Raw genomic sequence first — 26,421 nt, 5'->3', positions numbered from 1 at the left:
CATATGTGATTTTATAACTGGTTCTGATACTGTTTTCTGGTGAATATATATATATATATATAAACCTAAAATCCGGAATAATCTCCCCCTCGCATTGTGTGTTCGCACATTGGACCTGCGAATGGATGTGTAACCTAAATATCCATTTGCCGACCATGGAATGATGTGGAACGTCTCAGGTCACTAAGATTTGCGTGCACCCTCGGGAGGAAGTGGGCAGACAGTTGACATCCGGTGATGTCAGCTGCCTGTCCCCGGCACCGATGTCCCGGCCCAATTACCATGGGAACACCCAGCATTTAGATGGGAATGCCCATGAAATGCTGGGTGTTCACATGGGCGCAACTATTCGCCGCCGCTCCATGCCCCCCGGCCGCAGCCTTGGGTGCGTGCACCTGGCGAACAATAAGTTCACCGTGGACGCATGAACCCTGCGTCGGCACATGCGCATGTGAAAGAAGGGGTCCGAATGAACAGACCTGAATAAGGTCCATTGTCTGTAGACTGTAAGCTTGGTCTATAACCACCTGATGGCTGTGTGATGTTAACCAGCCAGGGAGTTTGTTATTACTCCAAATTATGGTGTGAACAATGGGAAAAAATCTGTGATTTAGTAAAACTATTTTGTTTTCACGATATACCTTGGTGTCAGTATTGTTATTTTAGGACAATCCCAACAATACTGTTACAATACTTATACTCTTGTGCAGTAATATAAATATACATTTCTCTATGTTTTCGGAGACACACAAAGGGACACTAGACAAATATATAGATGATATGTAAATTACCTTTGTAATTGTCTTCTGTATATTCAGCATTAATAAATTGTTCCAAGAATCCATTGTCTTCAGCAAATGAAAGTAGAATACGCACTATTTCAGGAGTGCTTTCATTGATGTTCAGTAATGCTTTCATCAGGCAGGTTTTCCCTGTGTCCTTGTATGTTAGTTTCTGCATAAGAAAATCTGAAATACAGCATAACATTAGTTTTTATTTGTCGGCATGCATAATTGTTTAGGAGCTACAGTGGTACCTTCCCTCTCTGTGCATGTGGGGCCCTTTTTAAAATTTGCTGTGGGGTCCAGAAAGTTCTAGTTACGCCACCTGGGCATCAATCATACTGTTGTAGCCCTGCAATGCCTCCTAGTTTCTGTCACTTCTTCCTGTCTCATCTAAATAAAAATCAAAGTAAGCGTAAGAAACTGACTGTTTTTAATGTAAATTACCTACATTACCTATAAAATCAATTATGATATTATTTTTATGTGTGTGCATACAACCTACAAGTGTTTCCCTTATGCTTATATTTGGCAAATTTGAGCCCACCTTAGGGTAATAATCTTTCCAACTGGAAGGAAGAGCTGGGAATTTGGCACCTTTTTTCTTATACTGTAGAATGGAGACTTTCCAATGGGAGAAGGGCACCAGCACCATCTAGTGGTTACAATATATAACACATGGGTTATTACAAACTGTTCTATGGGGGTTATTCAGACCTAAATGGTCAGGTAATTGCCACCCAGCGCTGGTTGGATCCAATTAACTGTGCACGACGTTCAGAGCTTTTATGTCCTATGGGAACCACACTGACCTTGGTGTTGGTCCCTATGTGCAAAACAAGGTTTCTTTAACGTGTTCAAATCCATTAGATCCTTAATGCTTAATTTAGAGCTGGGGGAATTTACAACTGACCTGATGTAAGGTCCCTATGTGCACATCAAGGTTTCTTTCAAAACTTCAATACTCGATGTCAAACAGACACTCTATATCAGATGATACTGACCTGGTGACAGTACCCTATGTTCACATAGGGGTTTCTTTTGTTGTATTCCAGCCAGCCCAAAAGATTATCGACTCCAAGTCACAAAGTTTCCAAAAAAGTGATGATTTATTGTATAAAAAGTATATTCCAAATACAGATAAAATCCAGATAAAAAATCAATGATAAAAGAGGATGGGAGACAGAGAGCTCCAGACAGTGACCACACAATTTCCCTTTCTCATCCGGATAGAGTGGGGATACGGTGGGACCGATGGAGAGGGTCTGATCTAGGAGCTACCTGTGTCCTTCCTCTGCAACACACCAACGCGTTTCAAAAGTAGATCCTTCCTCAGGGTGTGATCATAGAGTGTTAGAATAGGGTTTATATACCCTATCCTAGATCCGGGGGTGGGAACATTCCTGCCCCGGTCTCTGGAGGGCGTGAAAACCCGGATAAATAAATATACATAGTAATACATAATAATCAGCATAATACATCAACAGGGTCATAAAAACATCTCCAATTCATAAAAACTTCCAGTAATACAGAATTAGCATAGCTTCACATCGACATATACATAAAACATACATAATCAATATGCAGGCAGAATGGAGTCCATAACGGGTTTCCCCATGTGTGCGACATCCGTTGTATGTATCCGGTCTGCCGTTGGCGCCAAAAGATTTCAGGTAACGTACATCATAGTGAATTCCGTTTCCGGAAGTGCGTCAGTGGAGCTTCCGCTGTCTGGAACGCAAACACGGAAGTCCCCTTTTGATACGCATATCGCGTTTTGACAGGGTAACTCGCCGCTGTCAAACTTGTAGATGATTTACCACGCAAAGTACATAAAACGGAAGAAAAGGAAAATGTAAACAATATGATCATTTGCTTAATACAATAACAAATATTTCAGCAGGTATAAAAATACAGTAGTATTGGGGCGGATAAATGACAGATAAAGGGAATGATTAGGAGTACTGTACCAAGCTAGAGAAACCACTTGAGTTCAAACTCTGCATTGAGTCCCTGTGGTACCAGGGTCCTCAATTCATATATTGTCCTCATCTCTAGCCTGGCCAGGGACGCATCTCTATCATTTTGTCTCCATAAATCTGGCGCTATTTTAATGCCACAAAAGGATAAAATGTGGTCAGGGTCCTTACCATGGACACATTTAAAATGCATAGGGATGGTATGAGTCTCAAGGCAGTTCTTTATATTTCTGACATGCTCAGATAGTCTGGTCTTAAGTAGTCGCTTAGTGCGCCCTACATACTGTAAACCACACGTACATTCTATCAAATATATACAGTATTTGGAATTGCTTGTTATGAAGTCCTTGATCTCATACCGTTTCCCTGTTTTATTCGATGTATAATGCGTAATTTTACTGGTGCTATGTTTGCAAATTTTGCATAGACTACAACAACCACACCGATAAAAACCTTTAGACAGAATATTGCTCTTTGGTTTCGGTGTAATAATTGCACTGCGAACTAAGCTTTCTTTGATATTTTTAGCTCTCCTAAAGACAAATTTAGGTTTGTCCTCAACTAATCCTTTTAATGATGGATCTTTAGATAGTATCCCCCAGTGTTTTTTAATTATTGTCTCAACTTGTTTATATTGTGAGTTGTACTGGGTAATAAAGGGTATGTTAGTATTCCTGAATTCATTTTTTTCTTTATTTCCTAAGAGCATAGTCTCTCTGTCCATGTTTTTACACATTTCCTTGGTGGTTTCTATCCGCATTTCATCATATCCCTTTACCACAAATTTGTTTTTAAGGAGAACTGCTTGTTCCTCATAGCGATCCTGATCTGTACAATTTTGTCTAATACGCTGAAATTGGCTATTAGGAATACTTCTCAGCCAATTATGATGATGGTTACTGGAAGCTTCTATGTATGAATTACAATCTGTTTTTTTTTTATGTAATTTTTAGTTTTTAATTCATTACCTTCCACATAAATCGTAAGATCAAGAAAGTTTACTTGTTCAGTGCTGATATCATAGGTCAAGACGATATTCAAGGTATTACTGTTTAAATGGTCACAAAAACATTTGAGGGATTCATTGTCCCCATCCCAAACGAATATTATATCGTCGATATATCTGTGCCATGTCACTAGGCTGGCTCCATAGGGGTGTCTGCCCCAGACTTTATCGGACCTTATCGGACTCCCACCACGCCATAAATAAATTGGCGTAGCTTGGAGCCAGCCTGGTGCCCAGTGTTAAACAGTGTTGGGCCGACCCAGTACCTGTCTGGGGAACTAACAGGGAATAGTCGGTGCTGTAGCTTACCATAACAGCAGAAGCAAATGCGCGGTGAGAGTCATGCATGACCGTAATCTTTTTTCTCCCTCTCACCCCATCTCCTAAATTCCCAATTTGCTGTCCCCCAGCATTCTTTGTACTTCTTTCATCTTTACCTCTTCTCAGCACCAAAGGAGGTGTGTCCTGCGCCACCACAACTGTTATTTTCCTCCATGATAACAAATACCCGTTTGTCAATTTTATGACGTTCATTTACTGTATTGCAAGAGGAACAGTTGATGCATGAAATAATTTTCGCTGTACGTATTCATAAACCCACCATTAGTTTGGGTCTCCTCTGATTTATTCCTTCTAAGTGGAGGGATGAACCGAGCCTTTATCTTAAATGTTGTATCATTAAAAGTTACATTTTAATATGTAGACATCATTACATTCTCAAAATATATTATTGTCAATTGTTTATAAGTGTGCCCCAAAAAGCCTTGTCGGGTTCCCTTTTGAGTCACCTCCAGACTCTATTCTTTTCAGTTCTAACATTGAACTCTATTTTGGGAGCACCACCAACCACAGACCACAGCCGCAAAATCCTATAACGGAGCAACGGTGTGTATGTTGGTAATCAGAGATTCATATTTACTATTTATTTATACCTGTGCCAATCCAACCCAACCCCACAAAAACTCTATGATCACACCCTGAGGAAGGATCTACTTTTGAAACGCGTTGGTGTGTTGCAGAGGAAGGACACAGGTAGCTCCTAGATCAGACCCTCTCCATCGGTCCCACCGTATCCCCACTCTATCCGGATGAGAAAGGGAAATTGTGTAGTCACTGTCTGGAGCTCTCTGTCTCCCATCCTCTTTTATCATTGATTTTTTATCTGGATTTTATCTGTATTTGGAATATAATTTTTATACAATAAATCATCACTTTTTTGGAAACTTTGTGACTTGGAGTCGATAATCCTTTGGGCTGGCTGGAATACAACAAAAGAAACCCCTATGTGAACATAGGGTACTGTCACCAGGTCAGTATCATCTGATATAGAGTGTCTGTTTGACATCGAGTATTGAAGTTTTGAAAGAAACCTTGATGTGCACATAGGGACCTTACATCAGATCAGTTGTAAATTCCCCCAGCTCTAAATTAAGCATTAAGGATCTAGTGGATTTGAACACGTTAAAGAAACCTTGTTTTGCACATAGGGACCAACACCAAGGTCAGTGTGGTTCCCATAGGACATAAAAGCTCTGAACGTCGTGCACAGTTAATTGGATCCAACCAGCGCTGGGAAGCTATCCCCAATTGTGTTTTCTTGTTTATGTGTTAAGGAGTGGTGCTCCTGGATAGCAATCTAGCTGCGGTTATAGGCGCTGTTAAACTGAGAAACTTCTTTGTTTAAAAGGTAATTGCCACCCTGCCAGAGTGAAAATCCTGCCTGTACAAGCCCGCAAATCGATGTGCAAGGCTTGCAAAATTTACAACAATTGCCAAAAAGCAGCAAATCCATCCGCAAGACACTCAACATCAAATAATTATTACACTGTGTGTAGTCTATGCGTAGCCCAGGACTTACTCGGTGGCTGCAATAGAAACAGACTGTTCAGAGCCAGGGCTGACGTCACAGAACTTCAAAAATGCCTGGACGGTTAACACCCACAAGCTACAACCACCCCCCCCCCCCCCCCCTGTCATTTCTAAGTTTTTTTTCCCTGGGGCACTCACGTTAACAGGGACAGCCGTCGCCAGGAAGAACTGTATGCACAGAGAACCGGGAGCTGTCCGTCTGTATTCACACAGCGCGGGGGAAAAAAAACCCAACAACTTAGAAATGACAGGGGGGGCGCATGCCCGGGTGACCCCCCTAAATCCTCCCATGTACACAGATAACATGATGGTACAAATAACCCTGGGACAGGGGGCACTGGCCTGCTGGCAGACACATAACATTGGGGCAGGGTTTTTTAGCCTGGTACACAGATGGCACTGGCCTGCTGTTACACAGATAACACTGAGACATGGGATAGGCACACACCAGCCTGGTACACAGAGAAAATGGCACAGTTACTGGGCAAACTCTGGCCTGGTACACAGACAGCCAGTAACTGTTACATGTGTCACACAGACAACTTTTACTGGCAGCACTGAGAATACAGCCCCAATCTCACAACTAGGAGTTTGTGGACTCAGTCGTGACCTTGATGGTCTGGTGGCTGGTGCAAACAGCGGGCGATGTTTGAAGATCCGTCACAGGCTGCAGTCCCGGTATGGACTGCACTGAAGGTGCTTGAAGCCTGGCAGGTAGAATGTAGGACCTATGCATATATCTCCGACCGCGAGTTTTGACGGAACTCCTTGGCGAGGGCGTGGAGTCTAACTGCCCAGCAGTCTTCACCAGGAACCCCCATAAGTGGGTTTGGACTTCACTGCGTCCGGACAGCAGGTCACGGCCCCTCGTCAGAAGCACTCATTGGTGGCCTGAGACTGACTGATTGGAGGTAGGCCGAGACACAGGAACTGGAGGTAGTGTAACTGAGAAATGAAATCGCTGACTTGGCAAATAACTTTGGAACTTGAAACAGGAACACAAAGGGCCGCCTTGACGTAGACACAGGAACAAGTGACAAGTGACAGGGTAACAGAACTGAAATGGCTGACTTGGCGCTGACACAGGAACGGGTGACGGAGATAACAGAACTAAAGTGGCCAACTTGGCGTATAACTTATAACTGAAGAAAACGGAAACTCAGGACGGCCCACTTGGCATATAACGGACAACTGAAGAAAACGGCAAATCAGGATGGCCCACTTGGCATATAACAGGTACTGTAACTGAAGAATACTGAGGATAAACACAGGAACTAGAGGAACCGGAGCAGGAATAGGACTATTATTGGACTGGACCAGACAGACAAGCAAAGCCTCTGGGGGCTGAATGCTGAAGACTCATACAGGTACTCCAGGAAGCAAGCTTGAACAGTGTAGATCATCTGGAACATGCAGCAGGAAGACAAGTTGCTGAAGGCAGTTTCTGGGTCTGTGAGCAGGATATTTACCCCCCCCCCCCCCCCCCGCCCACTGCCTTGCATTGATTGGAGCAAAGGACAGAGGGCAATCTGCAAACTGAGGCATGAATCCAGGAGACTTCATTCTAAATTTAACAGGTGAGCAACAGGGAACAGGACAGCAAAGGGTTACAGGTGATTTCAGCTTCAGACTGGATTCTACTCAGGTGCACAATCAAGGAGCCAGCAATGAATAGGCCAGTATTCAATGAGAAAAATTTGCCTTGTTTTATGGCGAGTTTGTGCTATTTTCGCGTTGGAAGGAGCATTTTGCTCTCCAAAAGTAACCACCCTATTCAATGTGATATTTTCGCCGTCTTTTTAAGTGATTTTCGCCGTGTCTCTCCGTGTAGCAATTCTCCATCTTTTCATGGAGAACTGGAATGTGAACTTTTAAACTAAAAGGTTTTTTTTTTAATTATGGTGTCAAAAAATCAGGATTTTTTTTCTGTGAAGGGGCATGTTATTTTTATTCATGTGCTTATAGCACATGAATATATATTTATATTATATATATATTATATATATTTTTTTAATATTCCTTGATAAAGAGATTCTAATCTCGAAACGCGCAGGCAGGAGGACTTGCTATCTTAAAACCCTTTTTATATTTGCTGAAGGAACTTGGTATCGTGACGCACCTGGAGAGAAAGGTAGGATCTTTGTTTTTTCATAAGTATATGCAGTAGAACCGGTCTACAGCATTATACTTGGATCAGATCAAATCCTCCGAGGGATGTGTACCGACCCTCCAACAGCAAAAAGGTGTTTTTAATTATATTTTTAATATATTTTATCCTGTAAGAGCTCTTATTATATGTCCAAATAAAGTCTATACAGAAACTAAAAAGAAACCTTGATGAGAGTCTTTCTTCAGTGACAATCGTGAGTACCGGTACGCCATCTAAAAGATACCTTGATAAGACTGTTACAGCATGTTGTCATGTGAGTAAGGTACGCCAACGTACAGCCTTCTCCTTGAATTTGAAAATTAAAAGAAACCCAGATAGGTTTCCCCTCACTACAATATTGTGTAAGTGAGGTAGGAACCATTCACACATCCGGGCACAAAAGAACCCTTTGTGTATTGTAGAACCCATCTTAATATCTTTTTCCCTTGAAAAATCTTCTTTTTCATATACCCGATGAGGATATACTGACGGAAGAAAGAACAAGCCTAGAAGCCGTAACATCAGAAATCGAAGATAAGTATCCTCCATCTCCCTATACTTAACTGATCCAGTGTTACATAATTGTTTTATTTAAAGTTAAACCCAAATGCTATAAAGTTGTCCACACATTTTAAATCCCTCATACTTTCACATAATGCTAAATGGTTTTGCAGAGTTAAAAAATTGCACCTTCAGGCTTGATTTAACTGTTATTATTCATATTGTAATATGTTATATTTGTCTTAATAATATTGTAAGAACTTGAACTTGTCGTATATAATAAAATATTACCTTGAGTAGACTTATCTGTAAATCGATTCATTTCCTTAAGTTCATTGAGAAGTGTTTTTACTGACTCTTTGTCTCCTTCGGAAACAGCATTGAATAACATTTTCTTTTTTATTTCTACTTCATTTATAGAATGTGAAGATGCTTTGTATGCACTAGAAGGATAAAAAAAAATAGTATGGAATATGCTGATTTACCTTTATAGATTATACAAAAAAGTCCTGAATCAGGCATCTGTCCAATCCCAGAAACCAAAGTATAGGAGTTACAAAATTCAAAAGCCATACATCATATCCATTAATACGGAATTTTCCCACATATGGATTTTTCTGAGTGTGACTGAGATAGAGATACCTTTGCTTTCTGGAGGTTCATTGTACACAAACTTTGTTTCATGCACAAAATAATTAAATATATTGTATAAAATAACTTTCAGGCTGTGTGCTGTATATGTGCCCTTCCCAATATCATTAGGGTACAGTATGCAGATATTTAAAAATATGGAAAAATCCTTTATCCAAAATACTTCCAGTTAACAAGCATTTTGGATATGGGAGATTTAAGATACAAAAACATAACCAGATTAAAGGCAGGGCTAAAACTAGGATTTTCTGAGCTTGGGTCAAGGTAGTAATTTGCCCCCTCCCTACAAAAAAAATAATCTAAAATAAAATTACACAACACAGTAATGCAACCTTATTCTCATTATACTCTTCAGTAGTACCCCTTATTTACAGAATGCCACACAAAAGTGTCCCTTAATCAAACTACATTACACAGTAGTACCCATTATACACATTATGCCACTCAATAGAGAAAATGATTCCTGATATGCCACACAGTAGTTATTTCCTTAATAGCACATTATATCAAACAGTAGTAGCACGTGCCCCCTTAGAGACCAGCCTTTTGCACCACCCTCTGCTATAGTTATCGAATAAGTACAGTAGTTGAACCGTGGATCTTGATAATAAATACATATAAATTACCTGTTATTGAATTTTAACAACAAGCAGATAGCCGCCTCCTCTGAGGGTGAATTATCAGTCCATTCAGTTTTACTGTTGTCACTAGGTAAAATAAGACATCACATACAGAGTGCATTAGTATAAAGCAGTATTTAGCATTATCTTCTTTTTTAAAGAATACATTTTTCACTAATGAAGTGTAAAATATTTATTTGGGGTATGTATTATCTCAATGTATTAACATAAATGATTCTTGATAATAATTAATTTATACTCATTGTTCAGCAATCTCCTATATATTTGGCTACATCTGTCACTCAAAGTGGGTGTCTGTGTCTATAACGCTCTGTTCCTGGACTTTCCTCTTAATGTGTGATTGCCTTCATCTGTGCTGAACACCTTTCTGAGAAATTAACCTGTTTAAAACAGGTGATGGCAATCATACATTAAGGGGAAGTCTAGAAACAGAGCATTGTGTCCCTCCTGGAGAGGGTCATGTTGGGAGGTATGTGACAGAGAACCAGCCCAGTGAGCCCACAGACAGTGCCAGACACCCACTGCCTTCCCATGTTGCCCAGCACTGCTACTCCACAGCCACCAGGTGAGCGCCCCCCTCCCGTGATTTGCGGCAAAAACACCCGCTCCCCCGCGACCCCCCCACCGCGATTCGCAGCAAAAACACCCCCACGACCCCCCCTCCCGCGATTCGCTGCAAAAAGAACCCCCCACGACCCCTCCCGCAATTCGCGGCATAACCACCACCCCGCGACCCCCCCCCTCCCGCGAATCGCGGCAAACCCTCCCCCGTGACCCCCCCCCCCGATTCGCGGAAAAAACACCCCCCTGCGACCTCCCTCCCGTGATTCGCGGCAAAAAAGAACCCCCCCGCGACCCCCCCTTGCACGATTGGCGGCACCCCCCCTGCGACCCCCCTCCCGCGATTCGCGGCACCCCCCCCCCCCCCCCCCGCAATTGGCAGCAGCCCCAGGATTAAATGGCATATGCAAAACACTGACATGGCTATGGTCGACAATGAAAAAGGTTGACATGAGTTTTTGAAGATTTATTTTTAATTTTTTTAATTTTTTCATATTCATTCTCATGTGTCGACATGGACACCAATGAAGTGGCACACTTATGTCAACATTTACATGTGTTGACCTTTCTGTGTTGATTTTTTATTGTGGCGATTCGCGTCACACCCCCCCCCCGCAACCCCCCCTCCCGCGATTCGCGGCACCCCCCGTGACCTCCCGCAATTCGCGGCAACCCCCCACCGGAACCCCTGTGAACCCCGCCCTCCCGCGATTCGCGGCACCCAACCCCGCGACCCCCCCTCCCGCAATTCTCGGCACCCCCCGTGATTCGCGGCAGCTCCAGAATTAAATTGCACATGGAAAACACTGAGATGGCTATGGTCGACAATGAAAAAGGTTGACATGAGTTTTTTAAGTTTTTTTTTTTAATTTTTTGAATATTTTCATATTCATTCTCATGTGTCGACATGGACACCAATGAAGTGCCAGACTTATGTCAACATTTACATGTGTTGACCTTTCTGTGTTGATTTTTTCTTGTGGCGACTTGCGTCACACCCCCCCACCCCCCCCCCCCCCACAACCCCCACTCCCGCGATTCACGGCACACACACACACACCTCCCCCGCGATTCTCGGCACCCCACCCCGTGACCCCCCCTCCCGTGATTCACAGCACACCCCCACGACCCCCCCTCCCATGATTCGCCGCAACCCCCGCCCCGTAACCCCCCCTCCCGCGATTCGCGGCACCCACCCCCGCGACCCCCCCTCCCGCAATTCGCGGCACCCCCCCCCCGCGATTCGCGGCAGCTCCAGAATTAAATTGCATGGAAAACACTGACATGGCTATGGTCGACAATGAAAAAGGTTGACATGAGTTTTTGAAGTTTTTTTTTTTTCATTTTTTGAATGTTTTCATATTCATTCTCATGTGTCGACATGGACACCAATGAAGTGCCACACTTATGTCAACATTTACATGTGTTGACCTTTCTGTGTTGATTTTTTCTTGTGGCGATTCGCGTCACACCCCCCCCCCCCCCCCCCCGCAACCCCCACTCCCGCGATTCACGGCACACACACACCCCCCCCCCGCGATTCTCGGCACCCCACCCCGTGACCCCCCTCCCGTGATTCACGGCACACCCCCCGCGACCCCCCCTACCATGATTCGTCGCAACCCCCGCCCCCGTAACCCCCCTCCTGCGATTCGCAGCATCCTCCCCCCCACAACCCCCCCTCCTGCAATTCGCGGCACCCCCCGTGACCCCCCCTCCTGCAATTTGCGGCACCCTCCGCGACCCCCCCTCCCGCGATTCGCGGACACCTAAGTTGCAATACAGGGCATCTTTCATACAATTCTAACCAGTGGTCGAAGTGGGGCGGTATACGGGGGTATGCCATACCGCCACTTTAATCATCCCCTCAGGATGCTCTCTGATCACTCAGCAGCGCATATTGTGCTTTTGTAATACCCCTGTACAACGGGGCAGTCTGGCAGGGGACGTTGATGGACAGGGGGGTGTCCGAAGGTGCGCACTATATTCACTCTTTACTTTTCCATACCCCCACTTCAAAATTTCCATACCCCCACTTCAAAATTTCCACTTCGACCACTGATTCTAACCATATTTCTCATATACAAACGTTCACAAATTAAGGGGGCGCAGCCCCTTACGACGGTGTGAAGAGCGCCCGTAGGGCGCGATGAATCACCTAGTGACTAATATATTTGGTAATGGTGTAGTTTCACTACACTGTCAGCCAGTGGCGTAACTATAAATTTTGCTCCCCCCTGCCAAAAAGTTTGTTGTGCCCCCCCTCCAGGCTCCTCTCCAGCGTGTTTCCTCAGCGTGTGACGTGATGACATCACACGCATAACTGAGAAGCTGAAGCAGAAGAGAGGAAGAGAGACCAGCACAGACTGCTGCTTCCCTTGGCTCCGACGCATCCCAGGCCACCCTAGCACGCCCTTCAGCCCGCCCATCCTGTACATAGTAGCCAATAGCCGGCTCTGTGTACAGTCAATTGAATCAGTGGGGGAATTTGACATCTCTGCCATGGCCCCACCCACGCTGTGGCTGACTCGCCTCCAGTGCTCAGTCAGTGGGCAGCGGCAGGCAGCAGCATGTCAGTGCGTCGAACGGGTGCCGGCGCCCACACAGACCCTGCTGCTGCTTGCTCCCCCAAGCGGCTGCTGGGGCTGCTTTACAGTAGTTACGCCACTGCTGTCAGCGTAGTCCAATGGCAGCGTAGTGTCCCCGCGGCAGTAAAGGGTACTTGTGTATTATCATGATGCCCATCGTATGCCATCGCATACCACTAATTAAGGGATGCGATGGGACCCGATTTGCGGGTCGCAAGACCCGCACTGTACAATTTTAATATTGCGTTGCATCGCATGCCATTACAATGGCATGCGATGCGGTGCGATCAGACCCGATTTTTAATTGTACAGGCACTCTGATGGGTGATTACTATGTTAAATGCACCCCCATTGTTAACGCCACCCCAACCTGAAGCATGGCGAGCGCAGCGGTACGCGTCCTCCGACCTTTTCATGCCCTCACTATCCACGTTGGCGTGGAGTTGATTTCAAATAGTGCGCTCGCCACACTATCTAAAATGAACTCCACGCCGACATGGATAGTGGTGGTATGAAAGGGTCGGAGGATGCGTACAGCTGCCCCTCGCGGGACTGCTGCGCTCACCACGCTTCGGGTTGGCGTTGATAGGGGGTGGCGTTAACAATGGGGGTGCATTTAACATAGTAATCACCCATCAGGGTGCCTGTACAATTAAAAATCGGGTCGGATTGCATGCGATGCGTTCTGACCGATACGATGCCCTACGATGGAAATCTTGGGCGCAGTGATAATACACAAGTACCGAGTAAAGATATATTACACTTACTACTATGCAATTTATTGATCATTTTGGAGTTTAGGAGCCCTCCTCAATTTAGGAGGAATTGAGGAGGGCAGCTCTGCACACCCTAATTTTATACGTAATAAAAGGGTGGTACTATGCTGAAACTTGTAGTGACTCACAGAAAACAAAAAGAAAAAGGCAGGTGTACACTAAGCTCTAAGCACAGTGGCTGAGTCCCGTCACACACAGCTGCTGTGTCTCAAAGGACTGCGTCTGGCTTTGTATCTTTGCGGTATTGTGTGAGGACTTCACTGTATAGAGAATTCTAAATGTTGGTGTTTGCATCATGGGGCAGGATTCAGCATATGGGGCAGCCTTGCCCTCTGCTGGGAAGACCCGACAACCTACCGCAGGGAGTTGTAATTTTGCAATGATTTGCTAAAATTACAACTATGCTGAATTACCCGATATTCACTGACTTTGAAGGTGGCCATGCATTTTTATCCAAATAGATGGGAAGAACCTTGATTGTACTCAATTTCTAATTGTGCAATTCATTAGAAATCTGATTATAAGTATTGTTAGTGCTTAGTGTGCCCTTTTTCTTATTTTAGAACCTTGTGCATATTTTGCAACTGCAAAATGTGTTCCAGTTAAATGTATCTTTGTTCCTGATCTAGACCTTAGAAAACTTGCAACCTGATACACTGGGAATACCCCTAAAGGCACAATCTCCACAGACTGAAGCTCATGTCACAAATTATTTAATGTAAGATTACTATCTGTGTATGAATGAACAACCCAAATTGACATTTGAAAACTTGTAGAAATTTGCACATTTAAAGAAAATTAGGCACATTGCAAGAAGAAACTAAACATGTTGTACATTACATGGCATGCCAATGCAGCTTTAAGGCCCATACACACTAGAAGATTTTTGTTTCCAAAATATTTGATAGATTTATCTATCACCAAAGTAGTGCGTAAACACTGATCTATTTTCCCCAAAGAGCAAGAGATTTTCAGGAGGCGATAGACTTTGCTGAAAATCTTTCATAGAAAAAGATATTTACATTATGGGAGGGGTTAAAATTCCAAGGGTGGGAGCAAGGGCCATTTTATTTAGTGCATTTCTTTTCTTGGGGCCTGATTCAGAACTAATTGCTGGGCTGTGTATATTCGGAGCCCAGCGATCAGGTAAATGCCGCCCTTCCCAGGGAAATCCCACCCATGTGCATAGCTACTATTTTATTTGCAGCCGTATTACCCCTTACACGTTATGCCACACATCGTAATGCCCATTACATGTTATACACACCAGTACACCTTATGCCACACATCATAATGCCCATTACATGTTATACATACCAGTACACCTTATGCCACACACCACGATGCCCATTACACATTATGCCACACACCATGATGCCCATTAAGCCACATACCATAATGCCAGGGGCTTCATGCTCGACGCCAGGGGCTTCATGCTCGATCCCAGGGCCCTTCATGATCGATCCCAGGGCCCTTCATGATCGATGCTAGGGCCCTTCATGACCGATGCCAGGGGTGGGGGTGAAGTGCTCGTTGCCATGGGGGAGTTTAAGAGCATTGAAAGTGGCAGCCCAGTCAAGAGTGTGCTGCCATAAAAAATATTCATTGGTGACCAGTATTGCCAGTAATATAGAAATTGCTGGCATGTTCCAGCAATGTATATCTTACCGCATTTAAAATAACATATGTGCCCATTGATGCCAGTAATAAAATATATATATATATATATATATATATATATATATATATATATATATATATATATATATAGAATCACACTCACCCCATCCACAGCAGCAAACGGAGCAAGATAAACGGATCAGCACTCAGTAATTGGTGAAGAAAGTAAAGTGTATTTACATTACACGCATGTTATAACAAACAGTGCAGACAGCTGTCCCAACAGCTGTTTCAACCAGGGTGTCCCTGATGAAAACCGGGACACCCTGGTTGAAACAGCTGTTGGGACAGCTGTCTGCACTGTTTGTTATAACATGCGTGTAATGTAAATACACTTTACTTTCTTCACCAATTACTGAGTGCTGATCCGTTTATCTTGCTCCGTTTGCTGCTGTGGATGGGGTGAGTGTGATTCTATAGTAACATTTCTGGACCCTGCACCGACTGAGCTCCCTACAAGTGAGTGCCATCTTGCCTTTTTTCATTATATATATATATATATATATATATATATATATATATATATATACTTTGCTTGAATCCCGGCACTCCGGTCTCCCTCGGGGTTAACTTGCTCTGGTGCCCGGAACAGGGAAGGTCATCCCAAATATACAAATAGTAGTAAGTACGGCACCCAGAGACTGACACGCTGAACTTCATAAAGTGTAAACGGTGAGGTTTATTCCATCAAAAATCTACGTTTCGGGGACCGTGTCCCCTTCATCAGGATCCTGATGAAGGGGACACGGTCCCCGAAACGTAGATTTTTGATGGAATAAACCTCACCGTTTACACTTTATGAAGTTCAGCGTGTCAGTCTCTGGGTGCCGGTACTTACTACTATCTGTATATATATATTTATTTATTTATTTCTGGTTTATTAATAACATTGGTGCCCAGTGGTGCCAGTAATATATACATTGCTGGCATGTGCCAGCAATGTATATATTACTGCCTTAAAACAAAATCATTGGTGCCCAGTGGTGCAGTAATATATACATTGCCGGCATGTGCCAGCAATGTATATATCACTGCCTTAAAACAACTTCATTGGTGGTCAGTGGCGTTATGTCCACACAGCAGGAGCAGGGAAGTCATCCTGGGGGCGGGGCTTTCTGCTGGGGGTGGGGAGTCACGCTGGGGGAGTGGAGCAGAGAAGCTGTCACTGTGCAGCCGCAGCGTTGGAGCCGGAGGAGAGGCAGTCAGCGTCGGAGCGGGGAGGGGTGAGTATGAGGGAGCGGGCTGTCAGCTGGACTGAAAGACTTTCATCTTTCAGCCCGGCTGCTGTACACACTTGGCGATGATGGCTGAAAAACCAGCCATCATCGCTAGGTGTGCTGGTAAAACCAGCAGATTGCCCACCTCACTAGTGATGATGCGGGAGTGCGCATCATAGCTAGTTGGCAATCTCGGGGGCATACACACTAGGCGATTTTCAGCTGAAAATCGTCAAGTGTGTATGGGCCTTTACAAATGGGTCATATTATCACTTTGATGGTTATAAAGTGTGGGATGCAGTCAAATTACCTACAATCAAAATCCCAACGGTCAAAATACCGACAGCCATTGTCATAATACTGACAACGTCAAAATACCGACATTTAAAATGTAGAGTTTTTCATGATATTTTCATTGAAACCGACTTGTTCATACTGTACCATCCCAGTGGACATGGAGGTAACGCGGTACACTCAGACAGGGTTCATGTCGACCTATGTCAACATACAGACCAAAAAAAATATGAAAAAAGTGTCTACTTTTTGACCTGTCTATAATTTAAATGTCAGTATTTTGACCTTGTCGGTATTTTGACCTTGTTGGTATTTTGACTGTCGTCAATTGTCTGTATTTTGACTGTCAGGATATTGATTGTAGGTACATCATACCAAACCCGTAGAGTTCGGTGTGCATATATGACTTTTAATATGTTTAGGATAGACATACATTTAATGTTATATAAAATATAGTAATAGAAGATAAATTCCTTTCCTTTCCTTGGGTTTTAAAAATGAAACATTTCGGGCAGTGATTTGTAGTGTGCCAGGTCACACGGGCATTGGCCCAGCTCTGACTATGTGCCAAGAGGCGCTACCTCACCTCGTAAGCCATATTAGCTGCTTTTTATTTCATAGCAGTGTACTGCTACCCTGCAGACACATCTGCTCTCCCAGCAGCTTCCGTCTTTCCTCACTGATACTGGGAAGAGGCGTTCCCTGAGCCTGCAGGGACATTCCATGGAACTACAACCCCACCTCCTCCCAACATCAGTCAGTAATGAGAGATGCTACCGGCTAAGAGAACACTGCTACGAAATAAAAGCAGCCAAAGATGCTCTAAAGATGAACGCCGTCTGTTCCGAGTAGTTCACTGTGGGGTTAAAGCTCCATTCTATAGTAGTCTTTCTGGGTAGTCTCCAACAAGTGGCTCTCAGAAATAGCTAACTAACATTCTCTACAGTTGGCATTGGGTGAGAAAAGGGTAACACAGGTACCAAAGTATACACACAACACTGTCCTTGTTAATTTAGGATTATCATCTGTGTAGAAAGATGTTTCTTATCAATAAACTGTTTCAACAAAGGTTACATCAATTATAAATTAAAAGGGAAGTCCAGGAACAGAACATTTAGATTCCTCTCGAATGGGTCATGTTGGGCAGCACAGAATAGTAAGGGTTCAGGTGAGAAGAGATGCAGGCTGTAGCTGTTCCCATCTTGGAGACTTTCCCCATGACTAAACTACTAGGTTTCTTATAGGGTAATAGGATGTTAAATGCAACCTATTGCAATCATACATTACCAGGGAAGTCCAGAAACAAAGTAATGTGTCCCTTCTGGAGAGGGTCATGTTGGGAGGTATTTGGCAATGAGCATGTAACCCCTGGAAATGAGAATAGGAAACCCCATGTAAGAAGCATGTAACCCCTAGCAATGAGCATGTAGGTGAAAACTGTACTAATTAATGTATGGGGGGGGGGGGGGGTTCACTAGAAACCTTTTAGGCAGGGAGTGGCAAAATTTCTAGTTACGCCCCACTACAGTATGCCCATGGGTACTTGTGTACTAGCACGCCCATCGCATCGCAGACCATAAGGCATGCAATGGTATGCGAAGCGATGTTATACAATTACAGATTGTATACCATCGAATTGTATGCCATTCTATCGCATATACAATGGTATGCGATATAAAATTGTATAAGCACCCTAATGGGGGCTTACAATGTTAAATGCACCCCCACGCCCCCCCCACTATGAACATGAACCCGAAGCATGGCGAGCGCAGCGAGCCCGCGTCCTACGACCTTTTCATACCCCCACTATTCACGTCGGCGTGGAGTTGATTTTATATAGTGTGGCAAGCGCAGTGAGCCCTTCGAGCCCGAAGCGTGGCGAGCAGACGCGGAATACATGTAAAGTAATGCGCGTCCCCTCGCGGAACTCGCTGCGCTCGCCACGCTTCGGGCTTGGTGGCTTGCTGCGCTCGCCAGACTATATAAAATCAACTCCACGCCGACGTGGATAGTGGGGGTATGAAAAGGTCGTAGGACGCATACCGCCGCCCCTCGCGGGCTCACTACGCTCGCCACGCTTCGGGTTCACATTCATAGTGGGGGTGCATTTAACATTGTAAGCCCCCATTAGGGTGCTTATACAATTAAATATCGTATACGGGGCTTATACAAATTTAAATCGCATCGCAGTGTATGCGATGCGATTATATGCGGTGCGACCAAATATTGTGGGCGCCGTGCTAGTACACAAGTACCTGCCCATGTTTGTATTATCTCCCCCCTGAGCTTGTTGGATGCAAATGCACATATGTACATGCTCTACTATCCACCTCAGCTATATTCTATGTTTCCCCTGGAGTGGTGGTGAACTCACCGATGGGTTTCAACTTATGGTCACATGGCATCAGGTACCAATTGCTCAAATTTGTAAATTGCACTTGCCTAAAAAAACTCAATCTGGGCCAGTCGTTTCCTAATGATTTATTTTCCTAATGATTTTTTTGTGTATTTTGCCTTGATGTATTTCTATTATTGAATCTTTGCTAGTGCATTAGACCATTGCCATAATATCCTTTTGTGCCTGTATGTGTGCATGTTTGACCATTCTCCAATTCTGTACCCGGCCTCATTACCACACTGACTATGCAGATAGTAATGGAAAAGCTAGGTTACGTGAACTGCAAGTTCCTGACAACTAAGACCTTTCCACCTTGTGGCAGTTTCGGATAAAGACCCGTGGGATCTTTAGCTTCTGCACCTTGATACTGCCTGTTCTTTTTTTTATATGACAATTTTTATTTGTTTTGTAGAATGAATAACAGAATATTCAACAATGGTTCGTTTTGTATCATAGAGCAAAGAGTATAAAATAAATATGAATCTCTTTCTCACACATGCACAAACACATGAGGTAGCAGACTAGCTTTAGAAGCTTTTGCTTCCAGTGGGCTTACTAGTTATATATATATATATATATATATATATATATATATATATATATATATATAGACACATATACACATATTGTATATACTCTGTTTTTATTAAAGCAATACTGAGTATTTGTAAATTTTTGTAATCACTAGAAGCCTCGTCTTTTTCTGTCATCCCAGTACTGTACCAATTTTTTGTAGTTCCGGTGTAAAAAAAAAACAGAAGTAACATTTGCTGTCTGCAGAAGACAATACTTTTGCTCTGGTTTTTAATAAACAACGACTTTTGGAGGGAGGAAGATTCAGGGAAAATTTGAGAAAGAATTACTTCACAAAAAGAGTAGTAGATAAGTGGAATAGCCTCCCATCAGAGGTGGTAGAGGCAAATACAGTAGTACAATTTAAACATGCTTGGGATAGGCATATTGATATCCTTCCAAAAAAAAATAAGGATCAAATATGGTTTGAGGTAACATGTTTAAAAAAGGGGCAGACTAGATGGGCCAAGTGGTTCTTATCTGCCGTCAAATTCTATGTAAAGTATCTCACAATGCACAGGTGTTTATGTGGTTTAATAAAATTCTCCCCCATTTTTTATCCTAAGGGAACTCTTAAGCCTCACACACACTGGGTGTTTTTGCCCAGCGTGTCTGAGGAGCGATGATGTGAAAAACCGTTGGGTGGAATTTTTGCCCGTCTCAGCGATAGTCACAGGGGGCGGACCACTTTCCATAGTAGGAGACTATGGAAAATGGTTCACTCGGCTGGTGAAACAACCCGACTGATGACGGCAGGCGTTGATGCGGGAGCACGCCTCAGCATTTACAGCTCTTTGCTGGGCCATACACGTTGAACAAGTTTTGCCCACCCCAGCAATTTTTACAGAGCAAAAGGAGACTAAAGGGGTTAATTTGGATGATAAAACAGCCCAATGGATGACTGACTGCGATGATGCAGAAGAACGCATTCGTTCACCGCTCATTGCCGGGCCATACACACTGGGGGGATTTGGAACTGAAAGCAGCTCAAAACATTAAAAGTGTTTTTGATCTCAAAATCGTCTAGTGTGTATGAGCCTTTAGTTTATGACATCTTTCATGACATGATTTAAGATTCCCCTATTTAGCTACTGATCTAGAACTTTTATAATAAATTGGATAGGTAAGGTCTGAACAAAGAGATAATACTCGCAGTGGAAATCAGAAAAACAATACAATACACTTGTACGTAGCACTAATCCCTTTGCAAGTTTATATTAAACTTTAAAAAAAATGATCGTACATACCATACTGTAATGTTTGTGTCCATAGGTTTTGAAAATATGGGGGGAGATTTGCTTGGAGCCGCAGAATCTGGATCATCACTCCAGTCGGGGGATTCAGAAATCATTTTGTCAGATCAGATCATCTATGAAAAGCCTTGTAATGCACAAATGAAAGAAGCAGCTGACTTGTTGCTTTTGAGCAATCTACAGTCTGACCAGCTTTGTAGATCTGAAAGGCTCATTACTTCATAAAAGTGCTGTAAACTAGAATGAAGTAATTTTGGGGGCGTGACAGCTTCCTACCCACCTAACCTGTTATATTGCTCATGGTGTAAGGGAGCTGCATGCACTGGCACGCCCAGAAAGACTATCATCTAAACTGAGATATCAACACTACTTCTAGTGTTTTAGTTAAGGATTTTAGTTATTTGAGTGTGCTGTGTATGAAGTAGAACTTACCCAGTTATTAATGAACTAGAAATATATGAACATTGCTGAATATATGTATAATTAAAAAAAATGTATAAATATGTTTTTAGGATTAAAAAAAATAAATAAACCTGTGTCGATTTTCACTATAATATACAGTATAGTGATATAGGAACTAATTTAGAACACAGCAGCAATGTGTAAAAATGCTAATGCTACAAGAGGACTTGGAGATTATTTACTAAAATGAGAAGTGGAACTGTTAAAAAACCACGTCTCAAAGAAATTCTGCCAGTCAGGCGAGCAGTTTTGCAAACCATAGCTTGAAACATTGCACAATTTGTATTATTTGTAAAAAGGAACCATTTGTTTCTGGATTCTTCTTATAATATCAGCAAGAAAAATTCCCTCCAGTACAAGTACCTCCATTTAGGCTGTACAATAGCACTTCTACAAATAGCTAGCGGATACACCATTGATTGGATGCTACTTTATCTCTTTCCATTTTATCACTTTCCAGGGATTAGTATATCTCCCCATTGTGACTATCTGACTATTCTGAGCAGCATTGCATATACTGCCTGACTGGTTCCTTTTTCTACTACCATTTCCCAACCCCCTAACTCATTCACCATAACAACTAACAAGTTATTTGTGGCCATCACTGATATCAGGCTCCATATGTGGCTTTCATGGATTAATGTATATCGATATAGAGCATTGAATGTAAAATGCTAAATAGTACAATAGAGAAACAATCCACAATTTTCTGACATTTTCCAACAGTATACATTAAATAACAAAAAAAAGAAACCACATTGACTGCTGTAGTAAAATAGTGATAAGGGAACAGAGTCCTAAATTTAAACACACGGAGGCTCGATGGTCAGGGAGAGAAGGGAACATAAGATGCGTGACTTACGAGGAGGACTCCATACGTTTTCAGCGTAGGCTAAGCTACATTGTCAGCGCAGCCCAATGGCTGCCTAGCATAGTCAGCGTAGTGACTCCACGGCAGCCCCGCAGAGTCAGCGTAGTGTCCCTGTCAGGCAGCTAGTCATCGTACTGTCCCTGGGAGCTGCAGCTTTGTTCCCGGCATCCCTGGCAAGCCTAGTGAGCGCCTCTCACACAGCGCCGGTAACCGCCAGATCCCCTGCGCCGGCGTAGAGGCGCTCCATCTGTCTGAGATGCAGGAGCATCTCAGATACTTGTGCATCTCAGTAATTATTGCGGCAGGGTATGGCAACCCTGCCTGTGTCCACTTCAGGGAGACGGACAGGGTTAGGGATTCGGTAGCACATGCGTCTCGTGCACAAAGGGGAGGTGCGGTATGCAAGTGTGTCTCGTGCACAATAAAGGAGGCATTTGCCAGTGTTCCATGTTACATACTGGCAAATGCCTCCATTTGAAACCCCCACTATCCACGCCAGTCCGTAGGGTGGCGAGCATACCGCGTCCCCCCAACCTGTTCATACCCCCACTATTCACATCGGCGTGGAGTTGATTTCATAAAGTGTGGCAAGCGCAGCGAGCCACCAAAGCGTGGCGAGTGCAGGCGGATTACTTGACGTGTATTACGCGTCCCCTCGCGGGGCTCGATGCCCTCACTATGCACCAATCAACTCCACGCTGACGTGGATATTGGGGGTATGAACAGGTCGGGAGGACGCGTACCGCTTCGGGCTGGCGTGGATAGTTACAGGAACACATTCACACCTGTCATGTCAGGCAGGTTAAAATGGTCGATGTTTCCCACACAATGTAATAAGAGCTGACTGACTACACTAACTGAGTAACGCTGACTCACTACGTTAACTACATAAGCTCCGGCTGGCCGCGAACGGGCAGGAACAGACTCTGATACTGACAGGGACGCTGACTACCCTGGACGCGGGAACACTAGGCTGATTCTGACAGGGACGCTACGCTAACTTTGTAACTGCCACAGTGAAACTACACAAGTAACGGAAAGAAGTAATGAATCAAAGGGAAAAAGAAAACTTGCAAACAAATAAGTAGACAAAAGGAAAATTTGCTTTTCCAGAGCCAATTCATCAGCACATCGATGGACTGATCCAGCCATCCATCAGGAGATAGACAGGTAAGAAGACAAATGGAGGAAAAAAGAGAGACAGAGAAAGGGGTTATAGAAGATTTATTACAAACAAAGTATGACAGGGGTTCTATTTTGAAGAAGCTGTATACCATGAAGTGGACTGGAAACATATCTGTATCACCAATTCAGTACTGGAAGGTAAGGTTTGAATGTACTTGTCCCAACCTTTAAATAATGTTGGGGTAATAGATTCCTTTCTGTATGTCTCCAGCCAGTCCAAAGTACACAGAAAGAGGAGTCTAGTAGTTGCCATTTCTAGGGTAGGTGCAATAGCGTGGATCCATTGTTGTAGTATTGCCTTTTTGGCCAACTGCAGAAAGGAGTACAATGAGTGAGTGACATTTCAGAGAGTCGGAGGTATGTGCGGTGCCCATCAGGTGGCATAATTTAGGGGAGAAGTAGGCCCTATTAAATTTTTTATAGCACATCTCTTGATAGGAGCTAGTGGGAATGGGTTTAAGATTTAACAGAAACGTGGATAAAATGACTTCAGAGTCAAGGGTTGAGGTCTGTGAGGCCCATTTATGAAGTTCCATAAGATCAGTGTCAAACTCTAATTCTGGGCATATATAGAGGAAATGCAGTGAGTGCTAGTATGGATAACTGAGTCAAAGGGGTTCATAATGTCTTGAGGTTGCAGTTTGGAGAGAATAGATTGTAAGTAATGTGCGGCCTGAAAGTAAGCAAATTTGTGGAAGCATGTCACAGCCTCATCAAAGGCTAGTGGGGTTTGAGAAGTGTTTAATAGGTTCCGTAAACATAGAACACCATTAGATTGCCAGGTTGTAAATGGAGATTACATGGCTTTACCTTTCTAGAATTCCAGGTTCCCAACCAATGTGAGAGTACATGTATTGAATATGAAGAGATTTTCTGGCTTGTGTCTATGTGTATACGGTGGAGGACAAGAGGGGGTTATCATATTGAGTAGATTTCAGTTGAGAGGAGCGAGTGTGTAGAATAAAACCAGGAGAGAGGGGGAGACAGAGTTGAGAGTCAAGAGTCACATACAGTGCCAGATTAAGGTCCACATGGGCCTGGAGCTGAAGTCAATGAAGGGCATATTGTGTGCTACCACAAGGGGTGCTGCCATCATGATGGGGCGTGGCTGCTATTTTTGGGGTTTGGTTTCCACAGGGGGTGTGTGATCTGTGCCATGGGATGTGGCTAGCACCATAGGGGGCGTAACTACCACAACATACATCCTCAATTTCTCTACCTTCTTTGCTTATGTAAGTTTTGCAACACATTGCAATTTTATTTATTAAAGTTTATATATAAATGACAGATATCTCAGTAACATAATTGGCCACATTCAGTCACATTACATTTTTTCTCTACAACCGTACAGTTCCCTGCATGACCGCACACTGTAAATAATAGCATCACTCCCATCGTGGTATATACTTTGCGATGCCACTACTTGCTCCAAAGCCCTTATTCAGATCTGATCGCAGAACAAATTTGTTCTCAAAATGGGCAAAACAATGTGTGCTGCAGGTGGGGCAGATGTAACATTTGTAGAGAGAGAAAGATTTGGGTGAGTTATGTTGTTTCTGTGCAGGGTAAATACTGCCTGCATTGTTTTTACACTGCAATTTAGTTTTCAGTTTCAACACACCCTACCCAAATTTAACACCCTCTGCACATGTTACATCGGCCCCACCTGCAGTGCACATGGTTTTTCCCATTTTGAGAACAAATTTGTACTGCGATTAGATCTGAATAAAGGCCCAAATTCTAGAGCTCTGTAGATATGGGAAATGCTGCCAGATTTTTGGACACATTTTCCTTTTAGTACATTCCGCCCACAGAGAGATTACTACACAGAAAAGCAGCACATCACTGCATTACTAATAGCAGCACATTACTGCCTTGCTAAAAGCAAAGCATCCTTGCCTCACGGACAACAGCAGATCACTGCCTCACTGACAGCAGCACATCACTCTCTCGCTGACAGCAGCAGCATATCGCTGCCTCAGTGACAGCCACAAATATTTCTGACAAAACAAACTATTTTAGGGTATGGATCATTGGGTCACCAGCAAGTAGGTCGACACCACTAGGTCGACATGCAGTAAGGTTGACATGACTGAAGGTCGACATGGGTTAGGTTGAACGGGGTGATTAGGTTGACAGGGTCATTAGGTCAGCGTGGGTAAGGTCGACAGTGAAAAGGACGGCATGGGTTTTTTCCCCCACTTTTTTTGACACAGTCAACATAAACACTAAAACGTAGCACCGCGTCCCCTTGCATCACTCACTGCGCTTGCCATGCTTTGGGCACGGTGCCTCGCTACGCTCGGCACACTTTTATTCTCCCACCACGCCCTAGTGGATGCTAGGGCATGCCAGCACATGTCATGTCGATATGGACACCGAAACGTACCACCGCGTCCCCTCGCATGGCTCGCTGCGCTCTCAACTGGGTATGTGGGATCAGCCAAGGAAGGCATTTTTGCAGGTGGTTGGCCATAAGTTTACGAAGTTAAAGTTTGAAGTCCTGATTCAGGAGAGAGATCTCAGTCCAAAATAATTTATAAAACTCGGTACCAAACCCATCAGGGCCCATCTAACATATCTCGATTCCCACCATTGCTCTAACTGTGCGGAGTTTGTATATTCTCCCCGCACTTGCGTGGGTTTCCTCCGGGTACTCTGGTTTCCTCCCACAATCCAAAAATATACTGGTAGGCTAATTGGCTCCCAACAAATTAAACCTAGAATGTCTGTGTGTGCGTGTACATGTGGTAGGGAATATAGATTAAATAAACGTGTCAGAGGTTTCAAGAAAGGAAATGTTTCAGCAATGTTATCAGGACCCACAGAATATAGGGATTTGTAAAAGGTTGTGAACTCAGTACAGATGGCATTGGGGTCAGTGACAAGTGTGCCAGAGTGGTCAATTGCATTAACCCAGGTACAAGTATGGGGTCCCTTATTTGAATTAGCCAAAAGTTTGCCAGACTTAATCCAGAATCTATG

The 26,421-nt window shown here is 43.7% G+C and overlaps 1 protein-coding gene across 1 annotated transcript in view; it reads right to left on the bottom strand.

Annotated features, from left to right (window-relative positions):
• The window catches only part of LOC146059838 (transient receptor potential cation channel subfamily V member 3-like), a 78,865-nt gene extending 57,753 nt beyond the window's left edge, over window positions 1–21,112 (bottom strand). Inside the window, exons 1-4 of the mRNA XM_083172422.1 lie at window positions 20,913–21,112; window positions 9,564–9,644; window positions 8,578–8,729; window positions 792–968 (exon numbers count right to left, since the gene is read on the bottom strand). Coding sequence (XP_083028548.1) covers window positions 792–968; window positions 8,578–8,729; window positions 9,564–9,644; window positions 20,913–21,016 — 514 coding nt within the window. The 5' untranslated portion in view covers window positions 21,017–21,112. The remainder of the gene's footprint in view (window positions 1–791; window positions 969–8,577; window positions 8,730–9,563; window positions 9,645–20,912) is intronic.
• Window positions 21,113–26,421: the final 5,309 nt, after the last annotated feature.

The sequence above is a fragment of the Crinia signifera genome, chromosome 2 (genome assembly GCF_055691185.1).
Source record: "Crinia signifera chromosome 2, ASM5569118v1, whole genome shotgun sequence".
Classification (NCBI taxonomy): domain Eukaryota; kingdom Metazoa; phylum Chordata; class Amphibia; order Anura; family Myobatrachidae; genus Crinia; species Crinia signifera.
The sequence above is the reverse complement of the archived record's forward strand: the minus strand, read 5'-3'. Positions and strand labels throughout refer to the sequence as shown.